Genomic DNA, 18,628 nt, shown 5'->3' on the forward strand with positions numbered 1-18,628 from the left:
ACAGGTAGTCTTTGCTTATTGTTATGATTTAGGGGTGCAGATACCAATAATCAAACCTGCTGTGTAGCCCGGCAATGTGGATGCAGCACAGATGCTGCTAGAAGACAGACATAATGCAAGCAGCTTCTGTTGGCTCCAGGTGATGAATTCAAACTCCCCTTCCCCAGGTTCTACTCTTTTCTACCAGTACCAAATTTCTGTCAGTTGAAATGAGAGGCAGCAAGGAGGAACAGACTGTGAATTTTATTCAGGAGTTACAACCCGGTGCAAACGCCCCACTCTCCGAGTCAGGGATCTCCTCATGCTAAGTGGAGACGACATCAGGTGCCAGCGTGTTCCCAGTACCCGGGCAGCACGCCAGTCTCCTCCTCACCCTGCCAACACAGGGCTGCGCCGGGGGACAGTGAGGGAGGCACCAAGGAGCGTGATGCCCAGCACAGGGACGCCCCATGAACAGTGCAGATAGCCCAGAAAGGGGCAGTGGCTCTGCACTTACCCTCTGGCCACAAGCCCAGACCAGCTGCCCACAAGAGCAGAAGGGTCAGGGCTGGTCCTACAGCAGCTGCCATCACCTCGGTTGCATCCAGGGTGTTCAGGAAGGAACAGCAGGCTGCAGTGGCAGAACATCCATGTCCCCAGCAGGGGCCACTGTGACATTAAGGAAAACCAGACTGCTAGGCATGGGAGGGGGCCGTGGGCTTCAGCTCCTACAACAGCCCAGGGGCTCCTTGGAGCATCTGCCTTCCTCCAGGGCAGAGGCTCAGGCCTCCGAGGGGAGCATGTGAAAAAGAATGTCTGCCTGTGAAGGGGGCTGGGGTGTGTCACTGCAGGGCAAGGGGGTTCCGTGCACTGCAGCGCAAAAATAAAGATGTAAATCAGAAATTAGAAGGCTGGAGTGGAATGTCAGGATCACATCCTCAAACCTTTGGCTTGTAACAGCTAGAGAAAGAGAGAGAGAGAAACAAAATCAATGGCAGGGGAAAAAAAAGAGAGATTGAGCGCGGAGGGGGGAGTGAGAAGCAGGAAAAAGAGAAATGGCAGAGGAAATGAGAATGGAAGAAAAAGAAAAGAGATGAAGAGTGAGGATGGGAGAACAGAGAAAATGAAGGAAAAGCCTGTGTGATTAACATACACTGACTTTTAAAGAAAATAACATTCAGGTCCCACAGCCATGGACAAAGAGGCTCTCAAACAGAGGGAAAAATGAATGTCAGCGAGGAAATAGGTGCCCTTCACCAGGATGGACAGTGGCACTGAGCACCTCTAGTTTAAAAAAATCCATTTTCAGTATGAAAGGAATCCTCCTTCTAAAACTTTCTGTACCCAGCCATACACATGCCAGCCAGGCAGCCTCCTTGAGCAGGAGGCAGAGCACAGAGGCTCGTTTCACACACAGCTGCAAGAACATCTGGACTGTGGACTGGCCGCTTCCACTCTGCCTTTGCCACCCTCTCCCACTGGCATAGGTGGTGGGGGGCAAAGCCCAGCAAAACAAGAGCAGGAAGGGGAAAATCACAGGCTGCCTCCTGCAAATTGCTCTTGGGCTGGCAGGCAAAGGAGCTGCGGACGGCAGTCTGGAGAAGCGATCTGGCATGTGTGTCAGGCAGACACGTGGCAGACTTCCCTCCCTTCCCCATCCCACCCCTGCCTGCTTTGCATTCATTTCCACCCCTCTTCATTTCTCCCAGCTGCGCTCTTTTTGCTGCCAGAGCCTTTGGTCCGGAGCCGTGGGGCCTGCTTGGTGGGTAAAGGCACACATAGGATGAGAATCAGAAAAGCCACCTTGGGGATGAGTCAACCTCCCCTCCCTCCTTCCCCTCCCCAAGCTCTACAAACCAGGGCCATACCCACAAGAGGGAAGTGATTCATTCATGCAGAGCTCAGGCTGGCAGGAGCTGAGAGTGTGGACAGGTAACATACCTGCAGAGGAGGAAAAGTGAGGAGCAAAGAGAGACATGGCCCCAGGTAGGGACCACTCTGAGCCCTGGGGTGCAAAGAGAACAGAGGGAAGGATGCTGGGGGCTGGGGAGTGGGGCAGAGTGGGAGGCAGATGATAGTGCTGGGATGGACACAGAGGGGTGCAGGAGGTAGGGTCCGAAGGAAGAAAGAGTTTAGACAGTCTACAAATAAAAATATAAATAAACCAAACAGTTTAAAATACAAAGCAGCAGCCATGGTAACAGCTCTCCCCTGTCAGCTTTATCTCTAGAGAGACTCCGGCTCCTGGAGAAGACTGTCCCCACACCCCACACCTGCTCTACTCCTTCCCTGCTACTAGCTGTGAGTTCTCACCAGAAAGGTGGATGGGTCTATGCTTGGGGGGGTATTTTTATCATTTTCCTCAAGGACTTGCTGCACCTTTCTCCTCTGCTTCTGCTTCTGCCTCTGACTCCTCCTCCACCTCCTGCTCTTCCTCCTCCAGGTCCTCCTCTGTGCTCTGTGGCCCAGCATGCAGGACAAAGGGAAGAAAGAGTGGAGATACTTGCAAGATGAGCCATGGCTGTTATTTCTGACACATAAGTGAATAAAACAATGGTCAAGACATTGGGATAGGAAGGGACCTTTCCCCATGGCCAAGACAGACCTGGGCTGGGGAGCAAAGAGACTTGTCTTCCTCTGGAGCATCATATCAGAGCTATCTAACCCACTTACAAGTGGTGTGATCCCACTGCCCAACAACTGCTGTTGGTTGCCAGTGCTCCTTCCTGTGTCCTAGGTGTCTAGAGGATGTCATGCACTGCCACATGTTTCTGTCCTTCCCTCCAAAGCGGAGCAGGTGATGTCCTGTACCTTACGCTGGAACTCAGCCAAAGGAAAGAGAACACTGCAAAACCTTCAGGGAAATCACTTCCTAGCAGCACAGTGACACACACAGCGTGGTCAGGAGGAGGCATGAGGAGAATGTTAGAGTAGCATGAGATGTGCCAGGGTCATTTGCTAAAGCCAATTGCCACACACAGCTGGACACCACCATCAACACACGCGCTCCTCCTTTTGGGCAATGGGTGTAATGCTATGGTGCTGAACACCAGGACAAGCATTGTATTTCACCACTGAGGTGCCCCAAGAGTCATAGCGGAGAAAGGAAAGAAAGAGGGAGCAAATAAAAGCAAAGGATGTTTTAGTCAATGGGAGCAGGGCCATAGCAAAGTTCGTCTCACCTTAGCTTTGTGGCTGGGCTCAGAGCTCAGGCCACTGGGGGTGTTGTACAACTCTTTGGAGACCACACACAGGAACTCTGTCTGATCTTCATTCCCATAGTTGTAGGATGACCCAATGTTCACAAGCTAGAAAAGAAGAGAGCAAGAATCACAAGTGAATGTTACTTCAAATATCCACTTCACCTGGGAAGCAGGGCAGAAAGCCCATCATGCAGCACGGAGTCCAAACCCTACCCTAAATAGAAAGGCCTCATAACTAAGCTGAGGAGGCAGCACAGAGAGCCAGAAGAGGAGTCAGGCTGGATGTCAAACAGTTTAACTTTACACAGTGTTCTCTAAACTTCTACAGAAGGGGCAAGAGAAAACCGGTGTGACAGCACCATCAATCACTGACCAAATATTCTCAGAAAGGGAAAGTGCCTTGTCTGGGGACTGTATGGTATCCATGACCTTTTCCCCAAAAGACAACTCCTCCATACCTGCTCAAAGCGCCATCCATCCGACATAGTGGAAACCATCTGAGTGAGCTCTTCTTCCTGGCACTGTAGCACGCGGTACACATGCTTAGGAGGCACCTGACAGCAAAATTGCAGAGCATGTGACAACAGTCAGATGCTAAAAGCTGTTGCCTGCCTGCAGAAGGAATTGGTAGTACCCCTACTTAAGAGACCTTTCATCTTCCCCATGTCCCAGGCTGAAGGGGAGTGGAAACCACAACCCAGCTTTCTACTGTGGTGACCAAGAACAACAGTATCTCTTCTGGAGAGAAGGAATGAAGCTGAGAATTTCCTGCATTGTCCCCAGAAGATACTGGGCTCTTTGATAGGGAGTTTGCATTTGTCACTACAAAGTCATTTATGCAAATGCCACAAATGCAGATGAGATTTTGCAAGTGCAAAGTGACTCTGCTGCTGGAGGCTTACAACCTGAGGCAGACAAGATTAAAAGTGAGATGTGAGCCAACACTCCCAGAAAACAGATTTGAAAAGGTTATCGGGCAGGACAAGATGGAATTGTGCCACAGGACTGATTCCTTGTGCCACATTGTCTGTATTTGACTCTTCCACAAACATCTCTTCACCTGTTCCCTCCAGATTTCTGTACACTATAGAAAGACTTTGCTATGTAGACATTAGCACATAAGCTCTCAGTAATTGCTTCTTTACATCCCTCGCTACTTCTCCCAAGTCTGCCCTCTCTCTAGACTCACCTCTCCCTTTCCAAATTCCTTCTTTCGCCCATCCCACTCTGTCTTTCCTTGCCATTTCTCTTCATACCTGAGTTACTGTGTAGTTCTTCTCCTCCAATCGATCTTTGATTATTCGGATCAAAGGACCGATGTTGTAGAACTCAGCTTCTTCTAAGACCCCTGGGAAAGAAAGAGAGAAGGACCACAAAGACAGAAAGTTAATGGCCCACCTTTGGGTTTTGGCTTGCAAAAGATTGATTCTGAGCTTCCCAAGGAGATAACACTGCAGCCTCACTTTTTTGACAGGTTTAACACGTTGCTTGAAACTCATAACTGCAGAGAATTGAACCTTGGCTCTCTGCATTGCGCTTCTAATGCTCACCTCAACTTCCTTATGCTGCCTACTACTACAGAAACAGACACTGCCAGTGAAGGCTTGTGTGGAGGACTGCTAATACCGTTCCCAGATAACCGGCCAAGGAGAATAAATATAGGCTCCAACCTTTCTCAATGACCACTAGTTGGTTCAGGCCCTCTTCTTAAGGCAGGAACCACAACTTCTTCTGGCCTTGTCACCAAAAGGCCCTAGAAAATCCCAACATTCCTCCTGGTCCAGTTGGAGTTGCACCCACCTTGCAGCCTCATATAACTCCAGATGATCTTTGGCTCTCTCCCCTCTGCTTCACCTCAATGAAGGTAAACACAGAAGTGTTTCAGATTTTTTCTCTACAGTATCCACACCCATCACCTCTCCCAAGACTCACCTTTTGCTAACAAGCCTTCAGGGAAAGGGAGGTGGGTTCCCAGAGGGTCAGTGAGGGAAAGGTGGCTGAGAGCCAACATTCCCATGTCCCCAGGGCAGTACACAGAAAATGTCAGTGGGGAAGATTAATTCTTCACTACCTGACACACGCAGACATTTTCTGAGTCCCTCATTCAGCTGTGAATCAACTAATGGGTTAGTTTTAGGCCAGCCTGAGTGTCCACAGCAGGAACAAAAGACAGTGTTAAGGTATGAACGGGACTCTTGTTTATGCTTCAAATTTGATGTTAAAACCTGTGGATAAACTCTGTCTGACCTCAGAATTACAAGAACTGTCGAATAAGGAAACACCTCAAAATTGTGCTCATTATAATTCTGTACCATTGCATTCCGTATTTTTTGAATTATAACTCATAAGACAATTCTGAAGGAAATATTTCCTTGCATTAGGTGAAAATATGTAAGAGAGAGAGAGGCAAGAAGACTAATGAACATGCAGGAACTGCACTTGGCAAGGACTGGACAGCACAGCCTGCTTTTGGAATTGGCTCCTTGTTAGACTCTAGCATCCAAAAAATAACGAGGCATTGGGGACTGCTGGCTGGGAACACTGTGGTGTTACCGAGTTATCCTATGGGACCCCCTGTCAACCTCAAATGAGGGATTGGTTTGTCTGGCTCGCTGCACTGGAATTGCTGCAGTCCACAACCCATCAGAGCACTAGTAGCAGACATTTCATACCACTGATTAATGATGTTCTTTACTATCTCTTCAGTAGAAGAGATGAGCCTGGTTTTATTTGGTCTTTTGGGTTTTCATTCCTAATTAGAAACACTCAGTCACAGAGCCTGGTTAAAAGCAGATGAGGAACAAGCAATAAAATGGTTTATTGATGCTGAAAGATCTTGCCTACTTCTGTCTTGATGACATCTCTGCTGAACGAACAGTCTCTAAGCCACAATACCTGTAGGATGCCCTCCTCACCTGCTCCAAACTCCTTTAGTAAAGGAAGCATCAATATGCTTTCAAAGAGCTGCAGGGACAGCCCTCTGAAATCTCTCCACATCAACTAAAAGAAGCGTGAGGTCAACAAGTCCTACTGTGTCCTGGCTATAGCAGCAACCTTCAGTGCGAAGTGTCTGAGCTCCAAGACTCACCCTCTTCAGCCATATCTTTATCCAGAACCAGCTTCCCATGACGAAGGAAATTCAAGATGGGTCCAAAGTAAGTGGGGTCCCGGTCTATTAAATATGCACCGGTTTCATCCTAGCAACAGAGATAGATTACAAAGAGAAAAATCCAATGGGAAACTTGTAACTAACCCTCGAATGCTCCAGAGTACAGGAAAATACATCGTCCACTATTTTCCTTGGCCCCCTGAGAGTCTATAGCCAAGTCAGCCTAACTTGGATTTTAACTCCTGTATTGGTATGGTCAGCACGCCCACCTCAGCATGGACCAACCCAGCTGAGAAAGCCAGAAAAACAGGATGCAACCTCCTTCTCCAAGCATGCATACAGGCCTGGTGTGAAAAAGCAGAGAGCCCCCTTACAGCGAGCAGATACAGCTGGGAGATCAGACTCAGGGCATGTGGGGTGATAAAGAGGGGGGAGAACATGGGCAGAGGGGAGATGGCTTCTCTTTTCCCCACCTGGGGAAGACAGTTGCCAGGTTACAACATAGCAAGCAGGGATTGTGGCAAGGGGAAATCCTTCCTGGGAGAGTGGGGAGAAAGAGGAGGCATTTTCCATTCAGTTACTGCTGCAGCTGTTGGGGTCTCGCTCTATCCCTGCATCCCTCCTGCAGCTGCTGGGGTCTGGCTCCATCCCTGCATCCTTGCATCTCTCCTGAAGGTGTTGGGGTCTGGCTCCATCCCTGCATCCCTCCTGAAGCTGTTGGGGTCTGGCTCCATCCCTGCATCCCTCCTGAAGCTGTTGGGGTCTGGCTCCATCTCTGCATCCTTGCATCTCTCCTGAAGCTGTTGGGGTCTGGCTCCATCCCTGCATCCCTCCTGCAGCTCTTGGGGTCTGGCTCCACCCGTGCATCCCTCCTGCAGCTCTTGGGGTCTGGCTCTATCCCTGCATCCCTCCTGCAGCTCTTGGGGTCTGGCTCCATCCCTGCATCCCTTCCGAAGCTGTTGGGGTCTGGCTCCACCCGTGCATCCTCCTGCAGCTCTTGGGGTCTGGCTCCATCCCTGCATCCCTGCATCCCTGCATCCCTGCCCATGCTCTGTGGGGCACGGTGCGGGAGGCAACCCAGCTGCCTTACCCGGTCCGACTGCAGATCCTCACCCTGGCACAAGCGACACAGGAAAGATTTCTGCTCCCGACACAGGGTCTGCCTGGTGGTGAGGAAGACGGTGCCCCCCACATTGAGCCTCACCCACTTGGCCTGGGTGCCCGCAGGCGGTGGGATGCCCCAGGAGCAGCGCAGCCCGCCGGCGCCCTGCATCTCCTCCCCGCCCTCCATCCTCATCCTCATCCCCCGACCCCGGGCGTGCAGGGGCTGCCGCAGGTGCTGCCGGCAGGAGAATGCCGGGATCTGTAGTTTATCCGACTCTCCCTCTGCAGCAACCGTGCTTCCCGGGAGCCAGGATCCTTCCCGAGGGGAGGAAGGATGCTCTGTGCTGGAGGACACAGCTGCGGCTACTGGGAGGGAGCAAACCTACAGCTCCGGAGCTCTGATGCTCCCTGGCTTTTCCCCTGTTACCATTTTCGCTAACCGAGGCACCTCGGAGGTGCTATGCAAAATCGTCAGCATTTATTTTCATAGACATCCTCTCTGGCTCGTTAAAAGGTTCTGGGAACTGTAGTTTGCCGGGACGTGCACAAAAGGGCGCTGGGAAGTGTAGTTTTCCCAGCTCCCTGTTCCTGCAATGAGGGGGCTGCACCCACTGCATGATCCCAGCCCTGCGGCTGGTGGTCCGCCTGCTTCCAGTCCTGTGTGCTTTCTGCAAGGTTCCTTGGGGTCAGGAAGAACAATCTGCTCCCTGGCAATCGGCAGATGAAGTTCCTCAGCCCTGTACTCCACATCTTTCCCTTCAGGAGATCCTCAGGCTCCCAGCTCACTGCTGCATCAGTTGCCACGTTGTTTTTGCTGCCAAATGTGCAGACAGTTGCCTTCTTGCTAACATATGCAGGGACGCTTCTGGGAACTGTATCCTGGATCTGCGCGAGATGTTGGCAGGGGGCAGGGATGATTTTTCTTCCAGCTCAGAAGAATCGCTGGCTCAGCACACACACCCCCAGTTCTGCCCTAGCAGCATAAACCACACCAGACAGACACCTTGCATCCTTCCCCTTGTGCTCCTGCCATCCCTGTCTGTTTGAGCAACTCTCCGTGGACAGCCTCACCTCTAAGGCCAATGCTCCAGTCCTGCTGTACCCAAACCCAGCTCTGCCTGTGCCACTGCCTCCCCTGGAGCTCAATAATTCATACCCCATGGGACTGTTGCAACGCACTCCTTGATGTAAGAATTAATTGATAAGTTTTGCTGCAGCTGGTTTGTATGTTTAATTATCTTGTCATATAAATGTCTTGTATCAAGAGATAATATGCAAACAATCTCCAGACATGGATAAATAACCTGAAAGAATAAACACTCTCTTAGAGTTGCAAGAATTTATTGATATGCTTAATTGTCTAGCAAGATGTAGTTGTCTTAGGTCAAGAGATAACCTGAAGGAAGTCTCCAGATATGGTTGGATAATCCAAAAAATAATGAGTATTCTTTGAAGATTTATATGGTTCTTTGTCTAAAACTAGTATATATGCCCACTGCTTTTGTAAGACGTTATGCCTTTTTAGAAGGGCATCCAATTCAGCACTGAATTGTAAAATAAAAATATTATTGCCTTTGCTTCGAAGACTTTGTCCTTTTTAATAATTTACCAGTGAATGAGTGTTTCTCACATTGGTATACACACAAACTGAACAAACTCTCCAGCAGTTCTGCTTTTCCCACTCCCACCCAAGCACAACCATGCTTGCCAGCAGCTTGAGCATATGAGGAGTGGAAATGAAAGGTTGATGCTACGCATGAACGTAGCCTAAAGCCTTCCTTCCCCTAAGCAACTTTCTGGATCTTTCTTGTCAGAGCAACACAGCACTGCAGAGATGCCGTGGTGCCCTGCAGACACTTTATTGTTCTTGCACTTAGATCTTTGTGTCTTTTGAAGTGGGGATTTATTGGAGAAGAGGGTGGATAAAGAGTAAGATTATATTATACTCTTATATTCACTTTCTTTTCATCCTTCCCTGTTCTTTTACATATAAATCACTCACTTTTATCATTAGAGGACACAAAGGCAATGTCACCCTTCCCCCAAATCACCCAGAATTTCCTTCACAAGTATGGCGTAACTGTACTTTGCTCCTTCTGCAGAGGAGTGCAAAGGGGAGGAAGGGAAGAAAGGGTAACAAGGAAAAGGTTTCAAGATTGCTGACCTCTAGCTAAGTTAAGCACAAAAACAATTCAGCTGCTGCAGGTTGTAAATTCAAATATCTCTGGATCTCCTTGAATTTATATCAAGAGGTGGCCAGCACTTGAGTGACCAATGATATTGAGAAGATGAACAGTTATTTTTGCCTACCTGTATGGAGCAGACTTTGGCCCAGATTAGCACCTAGCCCTTGGACCAGTGTCCACTGAGCTGTGATGTACATCAAAGATGCTCAGACTAACACTGACCTGAGCTGAAGCATCACAGTGCAACACAGCTCCGGGTTGTGGGACTGCTGCCCTCCCATTTCTGTCTCTGAGTCAAACCGTGACAAATCTTAGAGCTCTGCCCTGCACTTTGTTGTGCCAGGGATGGAGGGCCCTGTCTATGCTGGCTGTAGTTCCAGTAGAGAATTGAGGTGAGCACTGTGGCTCTCTGATGGCAATGCAGCAGTTGGGAATGGCAGCTTTATAGCCTCTTATCTCTCCCTCCAAGAAGTCTGCCCTGCCTTTGTTTTCTTCCTTCTTCTATCACAGGTTCGCTCTGACTCCCTTTTCTCCTCTCACAGGCCCTCGGCTTCTTCCTCCTTTTTAGGCCCAATATCTTGGTTTTGATGCCTTCTCTGGAGTCTCCTTCTCTGGAGATATTCAACACTTGCCTGAACACAATCCTGTGCAGCCTGCTCTAGGTGAACATGCGTTAGCAGTGGGGGTGAACTAGATAACTCCAGAGATTCCTTCTAACCCTGACCATTCTGTGTGATTCTTCCTCAACCTCTCCCATGCCAGTGCTGCTCTCAGCTCAGAGACGGGCTTTAGTGAGAGCACACCTTCTTTCATCAACACCAGCCTCCATCCGTGTCCAGCACTTCAAGTCTTGCTCACCCCAGGGCCATGTGTGAAAGGTTAGTTGGTAAATCTGAGGAGGTTCACTATGAGTAAGGAAAGAGGTCAAGGTACACCACTCTCAACTCCTTCTTTTCTGCAGCATCATACAGTACAAAATTTACTGGACCACCCCTAACCAGAGCATTCCCCATAGTATGGGAAAATCCTTCTTAGGAAGAATCAGTCTGTGGTGAGTTACTAACTGAAATTCTATGATAAGTCAGTGGTGTACACTAAATACTGGCCTGATTTGCACAGCATCGCTAGACACAGCTCTGAGAAGCAACTAGCATGCCCTTGTTAAGGTCCATTAAAATCAAGCAACAGAACAGAGGAGAAATAAATTTAAATAATCACATGGCTGTTCTTCCTGCTTTGATGATAACTATACATAAAACACATGCACAGAAACGTAACAGCAGGAGCAAGCAAGAGGTTATATGGGGCAGTGTGATCACGTAACATCATACAGCCCCACTGAGTGCCCAGTTAAGCATGACACAGATAGACTGGGGGCAGGAGAAGCTGGACAGCCAATGGGTAGATAGGTGATGCCAAGAGCTGAGGAAAACAGAGCATAGGGTAAACTGAGAGTTTCTTGTTTCAGCAGCCAGCAGGCCTGCAGTGTGAACCTGCAGAAAGCTACACACGCTGCAGCGTGAACCTGCAGAAAGCTACACACGCTGCAGCTCTGTACATACACTGTGGTGTGATGAGTCAGCTGAGCAAACGGCATTCAATGCATCACTGACATTGCAGAGCTGCTCTTAAGGAATTGTTGCATTGTGGAGCATCAGTAGGAGCAGGGATTACTGTGTGTAGGCATAGATAGTGTCACCACTCTGGCAGGCAGGGAACACACATCTGAGATTAAACTTCATTTAGTTAATGAACACACTGTGGCATGGGGCACCAAACAAGAAATCACCTCTCTCTTCTCTATAGGAAGTGGGGAGGAGATGGTGACAAGTTATGCTCTGACGTTTCCCATTAAGCCAACAGTGAACTGGGAGAAGGAAACTCTCTACACTGGACTTGGAGGTGGCAGGAGGACAGTTCACTTGTAGCCAGCAAAGCCCAGGCAGCTGAGCCAGGCATGTCAAAGCCAGAAGAGAAAGGTCCTATGACATGCAGGTGAGTTAATCTTTCTCCAGGTCCTTGTGCTTCATGTGGTCTGTGCGCAACACACCTACATTCAAACTAGTGTGTGAAGCCTGTGTGTGTACGTGCACCACTTAGCACCTCTGATGGAAGAGTGCTGGGAGGAGGAAAGAAAACAGTCATAGTACCCGGTTGTGAGCTGGGACTAGGAGAGACAAGAGAAAGGAGAAAAGGCCTCTCAGACCTTTTCTGTTGATCACCTAATGGTGATCAACATTGCTCATGCAGTGGTCGTTAGTGGGAAGGGTGCTGGCAGAAGAAGGGCTGATTTAGGGAAGTTCGCAGGGGAACCAAAGTTTTGCTGGGAAATGAAGCATGAAACAGTGCAAACTGACTGCTAGGCAGCAGTACAGAAGCAAAAGGAAGGCAGCAGATGAAGTAGATGTGAGGGACAAGGGACTATGGGATTACTGTTGGAGAGCCATTGACCAGACTGTTTTCACACAGTCCAAAACTGCTACAGGACAAGAGTATTACAGATTGTAAAATATACTAATAAATCAATAAAGCATTTACATGATGGCCTGGAATTCTCCAGTTTACATAGTGATCTGTAAAAGCTCCAGTCTCAAGTGAGCCACAGGTCAACGTAACCCTCTTTCTACACCAGGGCTGGGTTTTAGGCTACTCCTTGGCCACTATCAGCCCTATCCCATCAAAGATATGCTGTCCCCCTTTCCCTGTGGCAAATTTTCCACAGGAGAGACATGAACTTTTATGATTTGCATTCATATCCACTTCTCCCCTTCCCAGTTTCCAGTTCACACCGGAAACCCACCCACTGAATCAGGGACATAAGATCTGCAGAACATTTATAGTCCTGGTGCAAGTCCCTTCAGATCTTCCATATGTCCAGTAGCATCTGCTGTGGTTCAAAATAGGTTTTTACAGTCTCTAGGCTTTGAAAACATTGCCTCAGTCTACACAACATTCCCAGTGCTTTGCCTGCAGCATAAGAACAGATCTCAACTGAAAGGAGGGAGAATATCAAAGACACTCTTGGACACATACGATGTAGCAGGGCATACCCTAGAAAGACAAAATATCCTGTTGTGGGGAAGATATTCTCCATTGCTCCTCTTTGGGGAAATCAAGGCACAGCTAAGCATCTGGTGAAACATTTGCTAAAACCTGGGAAACAGAAGAACCTCTGAGAATTTTTGGTTCAAAACCCATCTGGGAGAATTTGAGTACTGCCAACCTTGGCATAAATACCGGAGAAGGGGAAAGGCGCTGCTAGACAGCATCGAGCCACACAGTCAAAATGTAGAGCAAGGGGAAAGGGAAATCTTGCACTCAGTTTACAATCTCCACGTGGATGACTGGGCTGCACCAGACCCCTCCTCATGATACACAGGGCAGAGAAAAGCAGGTCAGTCTCAAGAGGAGGCAGACAATCCCACTGACCAGTCAGCAATAAAAAGAAGAAACAGAGTACTTATGCTGCATTGCCAAATGTTTCAGAAGGACATGTGCAAAAGCCACCCCCCTGCATCCATTGCAAAAGATTAACAAAGTCTGAAAGAACGTCAATTTTCTCTAATAATTAAGCTTTCCTGGAAAAACAGGGCAGGCACAGCCCTCCTGTTTGCCTCTATGTAGAGGCCTGACCACATATTGACAAAATCAGCCCCACCACCCAGCCACGCCCAAGGTGTTTAACTTTACTGACCCAGAACGTGCAAGTCTCTTAGCTTGGCTGATAAGAGGGAGAAGCTAGAAATCCTGAACTGAAACAACATCACAAGCCAGAACCTGCTATAAGAACTCATACCAGAAAACTTTGCACAAATACCTTTAACTTAAAGCAGTACTCTTCCTGCTCAGATTGGGAGGCCCCTCCACAGCCTTTAGCATCACTTACTCTTCCCAGCCAGTCACCCCAGAGTACTTATCCTTTTGTTTTCATATCAACACCATATTTCAGCTTGAAAAGGCTTTTTAAAATGCCCTCAGTTACAGACTGCAATCAGATGTCCTGCATGCCCTGCCAATTACTTTCTTTTCCCATACAAGAAACAGTTGCTAGAAATTACCCTACTTGGGATAAAAGAAAGGGATGCTATCAACATTGAAAAATACAGTTATTACCTGAGTGGGAAAATTCACAGAGCATGAGAGTAGAAAACCTTTCCCTAGCAGGGACGAAAAGAAAATTAAACCATCAATTAGATCCAGAACCAAAAGGCTTTTAATGATTTGCAGGGTATGCTGTAACCTGGAAAGGAAACCCCTTTTGACAAGTCCAAGCCCAAAGAACTAAATGGAAGCTGGCAAATATAAAGATTTATTACTTTATCTAGACCGGTGTCTTGCACTGCCTACTAAAAGGTCACTCCTTTCACACCCCTGCGCACTCACTTTAAAGCCAGCCCCAAGTCCCTGAAGAGCTAGATTCTTAGACTGGATGCAAGTAGGGAAATTGAATGCTTTCAGTCACCTGAAGAGGGTAGAAATAAGGGTCAGGCTGTATGCATAGGCAGGGAGGACAAAGGAAGAAATAATCCCGACAGTGAAACTCTAGCTCCACAGGAGGCAAGCAGAAATGGAACTTGTGCACACAAGCCAAGTCCAGGAAGAAGCCAAAGCTGCAGCAAACAGATGCCAAAGGAAATGTGAAGAACAATCACTCTCCAATAGGAAAGGATTCAGCTCTTCTATTCAGTGGCTAGGATCAGACCCTGCAAATCTGTGACCATAAGCATCCATTGCGTCCCCTAGAAAGGATGGCCCCATCATCTTCAGATGTCCACAGATACCTGTTGCTGCAAGCCCAAGGGCAGAAAACATCTCATTAACTCTTTGGTTTGGTTTGGTTTTTGAGAGGAGAATAAATTCTTCAACATTGTCAGGGATATCCAAGGGTATTTCAGTTCTCTAATATAAGACAATGGTCTCGGGGAAAAATACTTGCTGTTTTAAGCTATTTCTCTGTAGGTCTCAGTTCCTCTATGTTTTTCAAGGTTACAAGTCTCATGGAAAGTACTAAAACACTCATACAGTCATATTTTCATCATGCAAATTGACATCCAGTCTTTGAAGAACAAAGTTGTGACTAACTTACATGGAGTTTTAGGCAAAAAAGCGAAGGGACAAGGACCGAAAAGAGGAAGAAGGCAAGAAATCCCAAGACAGAGGTACGTCATTGTCCTTCCAGAGCCAAAGAGCTCATTGAGGGCAAGAGAATTAGTTCTACTCAGCAGAAGAAGGAAACATTTCATTTGAATCATCAAGACAAAGTGGTCCCATAAAAACAGAGTTCCTGGAACACCCAAGCAACACTCACAGGAGCTCCATTCAGTAGAAAGACCTTGAAACACAGATTTATTTACTCTCTTTTAATCTCAATTTTTTTATTTTTTTTTACTCCAAAGGGTATTTTGGAGTAACCGGGGGTACAAAACCAGCTAAGTACATATTGCAGTTAAGAGTCCAAGTGCAAGAAGAAATCCCAATCAAGTCTCTAACCTACGTGCCAAACTGGAAGCCATATTTGCTCCTTTAAAAGCTATGATTTTCCCCTAAGTTTTGTACTCAAAATGGCCATAAAATGCATGGATGGCTCCCAGGACAAGGCAGAGAACAAGATCGTGAGGCACGATTATACAAGTATGACCATCTTGTGAGTGAAGGTGGTGAAATGTCCCAACTCATGAGCTTGGCTTGACTCAATTACTTCCCCACACTGCCACCAGCACTCTCTCCCTTCCATATGATGCTGTAAAAAAGTCATGGAATCATTTTCTGATTGCAAATGATCTCAGGAGGACACCTGATTCACCCACTTGCTCAAGCAGGGTCACTTACAGCTGGCTGCCCAGGTCATCTTCATCCTCCTAAGCAGCAGCGGAAAGGTAAGGAGAAAGTGCTGAAGCACCATGTGCCTGGACTTGTTACCCAGCACTTCAACCTCACAACACTTAACCAGGAATGCTAAATCCATCTTTCCCAAATCTTGTTTCAAGGCAAATTATCTTCAGTTTTGATGATCTTAGAGGTCTTTTCCAACCTTAATGATTCCATGATTCTAAGATCTGTACAGGTGGGAGAAGAAGCAGCTTACTACCCTGTCTTCCCCTTTCCTTCAGAAATAATATTTTCAGGCTGTGCCCTCATGTACCACTCCACCCAGGCCCCATCATACACAGCGACATCTGGTTTGCCACAGAGGTATGCACCCAAAGCTACGTGGCAAGCAGTGACCCCAGAGCCACACGTGGCTACCACTGGCTTTGAGAGGTCCACCTTCTTCTCCTGGAACAGACTGCGGATCTGTTCAGGGGTCTTCTCTAAGCCGGACTCCATGAGGAAGTCAGTGAAGGGGATGTTCATCGACTGAGGGACATGACCAGGCTCAATTCCTGGAGGAAAAGCAATATGGACAGGAATTAACTTCTACCATCTGGAACAAATCCATCGCAAACCCCATTCTCTAATTCACTGGGAGGAATATTTATTGTTTAGTGTATCTTGCTTTAACAAATACATTTATTTTTGTTAAACTTTACTATGTATTACTGATGACTCAGGAAAGACTGCTCTAACCCTCAGGTTACCACGTGTCAAGCTCTTCTCCTCCTCCCATTTCCCTCCACATCTTCCCAGCATCAGAGCAAGCCACTCTAACAAGGCACTGACTGAAGCACCTCCACAGGGCCTTTCGGGGGGAAGCGTAACACCATCATACAAAGAGGCCAATCAGTATCTTTGAGGTGTATAAAAGCTACATTCCTCACCCCATCCCCTCATGAGAAGAAAAAAAATACACCGCTTCCCCACTCCTAAATTTTCAAAGAGCGAGCAACATTTGCTAGTCAAAAGCAGAAGACAGGTGGATACACTGTCTTAGGTGTCTTCCCATGAAGGACAACCTTATTTCCCTTCATCAGTTCTACAAGAGCCAAACTGACAGACACCTTAAATGAAGCCCTTTTTTATATGCCAGTGTCTCAGGAGGCACATTACCGTCTCGGGGCTCTGGCTCTACTCCCCGGAACCGTCCTGCAGCGCGCGCATCCACTAATTGGAAGCGGTGGGAATCCAAGTTATCTAACACATCCTCATAGGTTTTCACCAGGGACTTGTCCAAGGAGGCATGGAACTCAGCGGGAGCTACCTGGCTTTTCCCAGAGCTCACTGCATACCCCTCTCGCTGCCAGTTCTTCAGGCCGCCATCCAGAAGGGAGACAGCTTCATGTCCAAAGGCCCGGAACATCCACCACACCCGGGGTGCCGAGAAGAGACCTTGATCGCTGCCATCATACACCACAACATGGGAATCATTCCCCACACCCAGCTTCCCCACATAATCAGCAAAGTCATCAGCCTTGGGCAGCATGTGGTCATACGGTGAAGTACGGTCACTGCACTGGTCAATGTCAAAGAAAACTGCACCAGGGATGTGGCGCTCCTCAAATTCCCGCTTTGGGTCACGCTTCATCTTTGGCAAATACCAGGATGCATCCACGATTTTCAAGGCCAAGCCAGCTTGCTGCGACTTGATGGCTTCTGAAAGCCATTTTGCAGATACCAGAGCACGGTAGAGAAGTTGTGACATTGCTCCCAAGTCCTAGCCAAGACTACTTGATTCCTGGGGTCTGCCTAAATCCACCTGACTGCAAAAGGAAGGAAGTCAGCAAATTAGAGACCAGACTTATAAAAAGTGACAGGAAGAACACGCATATTGGGACCAAAGATCTGCGTCTGCACTGAGGTGCTGGCTAAGCCTGCAGTAAAGGAGTTTCACAAAATCACAAGGTTGGAAAAGACCCACGAGATCATTGAGTCCAACCATTCTGATCAATCACTAAACCATGCCCCTCGGCACCTCAACCACCCATCCTTTAAACAGCTCCAGGGAAGGTGACTCAACCACCTCCCTGGGCAGCCTGTTCCAGTGTCCAATGACACTTTCTGTGAAAAATTTGTTCCTGATGTCAAGCCTCCCCGGCAGAGCTTGAGGTCATTCCCTCTTGTCCTGTCCTCTGTCACTTGGGAGAAGAGGCCAGCTTCCTCCTCTCCACAACCTCCTTTCAGGCAGTTGTAGAGAATAAGGTCTCCCCTCAGCCTCCTCTTCTCCAGGTTAAACAACCCCAGTTCCCTCAGCCGTTCCTCATAAGGCCTGTTCTTCAGCCCCTTCACCAGCTTCGTTACTCTTCTCTGGACTCACTCCAGAGCCTCAACATCCTTCTTGTGGTGAGGGGCCCAGAACTGAACACAGGATTCGAGGAGCGGTCTCACCAGTGCCGAGTACAGAGGGAGAATAACCTCCCTGGACCTAATGGTCATGCCGTTTCTGATACAAGCCAAGATGCCACTGGCCTTCTTGGCCACCTGGGCCACTGCTGGCTCATGTTCAGTCACTGTCACCCAACACCCCCAGGTCCTTCTCCTCCTTTGAAATGCTCCAGCCCCAAAACCAGAGCTCCACAGCGCTCAGCCCAAACCCTGACCTGAGCGGGACGGCCGTGGCACAGCCCTGCCTGGTGACCGCCCTTGTAGCCCACACGGCCCCTCCAGCACCAGGCAGCGCCGACAGCAGCGAGAGGGGAGCAGGGCAGTCCCAGGGACCCCGAGCAGAGGGGACACGAGCTCCAGTAGAGCTGCCAACAGCGAGAGGGGAGTGCGGGGGACCCGCAGACCCCGAGCAGAGGGCACCCGAGCCCCAGCAGCGCTGACAGCAGCTCGGCGGGCCCCCGAGCGGAGGGGACGGAGCCTTCCGGGCTGAGGCGCGGCCCCAAGACGAGAAAGGGCTCTGCCCCCCGCCTCCCACCTCCCCGAGCCGCTCCCGCCGTTCCCCAGCCCCGGGGCCGCGCCTCGCCCCGCGCAGCGCCGGGGTAAGGAGCGGAGCGGGAACACCCCGTACCTCCGTGCTGAGCCCTCCACCCCCGCCAGCCTCCACCGCTGCGGGGCGGCCCCCGGGGCCTTCCCAGACCGGCCCCCGCACCGCCCCCTCGGGCCGCGCCCCCCACCCCACCCCTCCCCTCCATTTTGCGTGCGCAACCCCCAGACCCCGGCCGCCATTT

The 18,628-nt window shown here is 49.0% G+C and overlaps 2 protein-coding genes across 5 annotated transcripts; both read right to left on the minus strand.

The window, feature by feature from the left end:
* Positions 1 to 64: 64 nt before the first annotated feature.
* Positions 65 to 7,609, minus strand: KCTD17 (potassium channel tetramerization domain containing 17). 3 transcript variants are annotated; one of them, XM_069856485.1, is made up of 7 exons: positions 7,382 to 7,609; positions 6,271 to 6,379; positions 4,439 to 4,530; positions 3,641 to 3,736; positions 3,162 to 3,287; positions 1,921 to 2,059; positions 65 to 939 (listed from the first exon to the last, which is right to left on the minus strand). In XM_069856485.1, exons 1-7 carry the CDS (start codon positions 7,592 to 7,594, stop codon positions 761 to 763), a joined length of 954 nt encoding a protein of 317 aa, XP_069712586.1. In that variant the 5' UTR covers positions 7,595 to 7,609; the 3' UTR covers positions 65 to 760. The 3 variants fall into 3 exon arrangements, with proteins under 3 accessions (XP_069712586.1, XP_069712604.1, XP_069712596.1); XM_069856495.1 differs by lacking the exon at positions 1,921 to 2,059 and adding an exon at positions 2,293 to 2,437 and having other exon boundaries at positions 802 to 939; XM_069856503.1 differs by lacking the exon at positions 1,921 to 2,059 and having other exon boundaries at positions 766 to 939.
* Positions 7,610 to 14,899: 7,290 nt separating this feature from the next.
* On the minus strand, positions 14,900 to 18,525 carry LOC138720351 (3-mercaptopyruvate sulfurtransferase-like). Of its 2 annotated transcripts, none has more exons than XM_069856540.1 (3): positions 18,469 to 18,525; positions 16,569 to 17,218; positions 14,900 to 15,964 (listed from the first exon to the last, which is right to left on the minus strand). In XM_069856540.1, the coding sequence occupies exons 2-3, from the start codon at positions 17,158 to 17,160 to the stop codon at positions 15,666 to 15,668; spliced, it is 891 nt and encodes a 296-aa protein (XP_069712641.1). In that variant the 5' UTR covers positions 17,161 to 17,218; positions 18,469 to 18,525; the 3' UTR covers positions 14,900 to 15,665. The 2 variants fall into 2 exon arrangements, with proteins under 2 accessions (XP_069712641.1, XP_069712631.1); XM_069856530.1 differs by having other exon boundaries at positions 16,569 to 17,214; positions 18,469 to 18,507.
* Between the last annotated feature and the right edge of the window lie 103 nt (positions 18,526 to 18,628).

This window comes from Phaenicophaeus curvirostris, chromosome 1 (genome assembly GCF_032191515.1).
Source record: "Phaenicophaeus curvirostris isolate KB17595 chromosome 1, BPBGC_Pcur_1.0, whole genome shotgun sequence".
Lineage (NCBI taxonomy): Eukaryota > Metazoa > Chordata > Aves > Cuculiformes > Cuculidae > Phaenicophaeus > Phaenicophaeus curvirostris.

Excerpts from the sequence above, each read along its gene's own strand:
- KCTD17 (XM_069856485.1), bottom strand. The coding sequence starts at position 7,594 with ATGAGGATGAGGATGGAGGGCGGGGAGGAGATGCAGGGCGCCGGCGGG. Across the intron at positions 4,531-6,270 it reads TAAAGATATGGCTGAAGAGG|GGGTCTTAGAAGAAGCTGAG; the intron begins GTGAGTCTTGGA and ends TTTCTTTCCCAG. Across the intron at positions 940-1,920 it reads TCACTTTTCCTCCTCTGCAG|CTGTTACAAGCCAAAGGTTT; the intron begins GTATGTTACCTG and ends CTCTTTCTCTAG.
- LOC138720351 (XM_069856540.1), bottom strand. The coding sequence starts at position 17,160 with ATGTCACAACTTCTCTACCGTGCTCTGGTATCTGCAAAATGGCTTTCA. Across the intron at positions 15,965-16,568 it reads AGAGCCAGAGCCCCGAGACG|GAATTGAGCCTGGTCATGTC; the intron begins GTAATGTGCCTC and ends CTTTTCCTCCAG.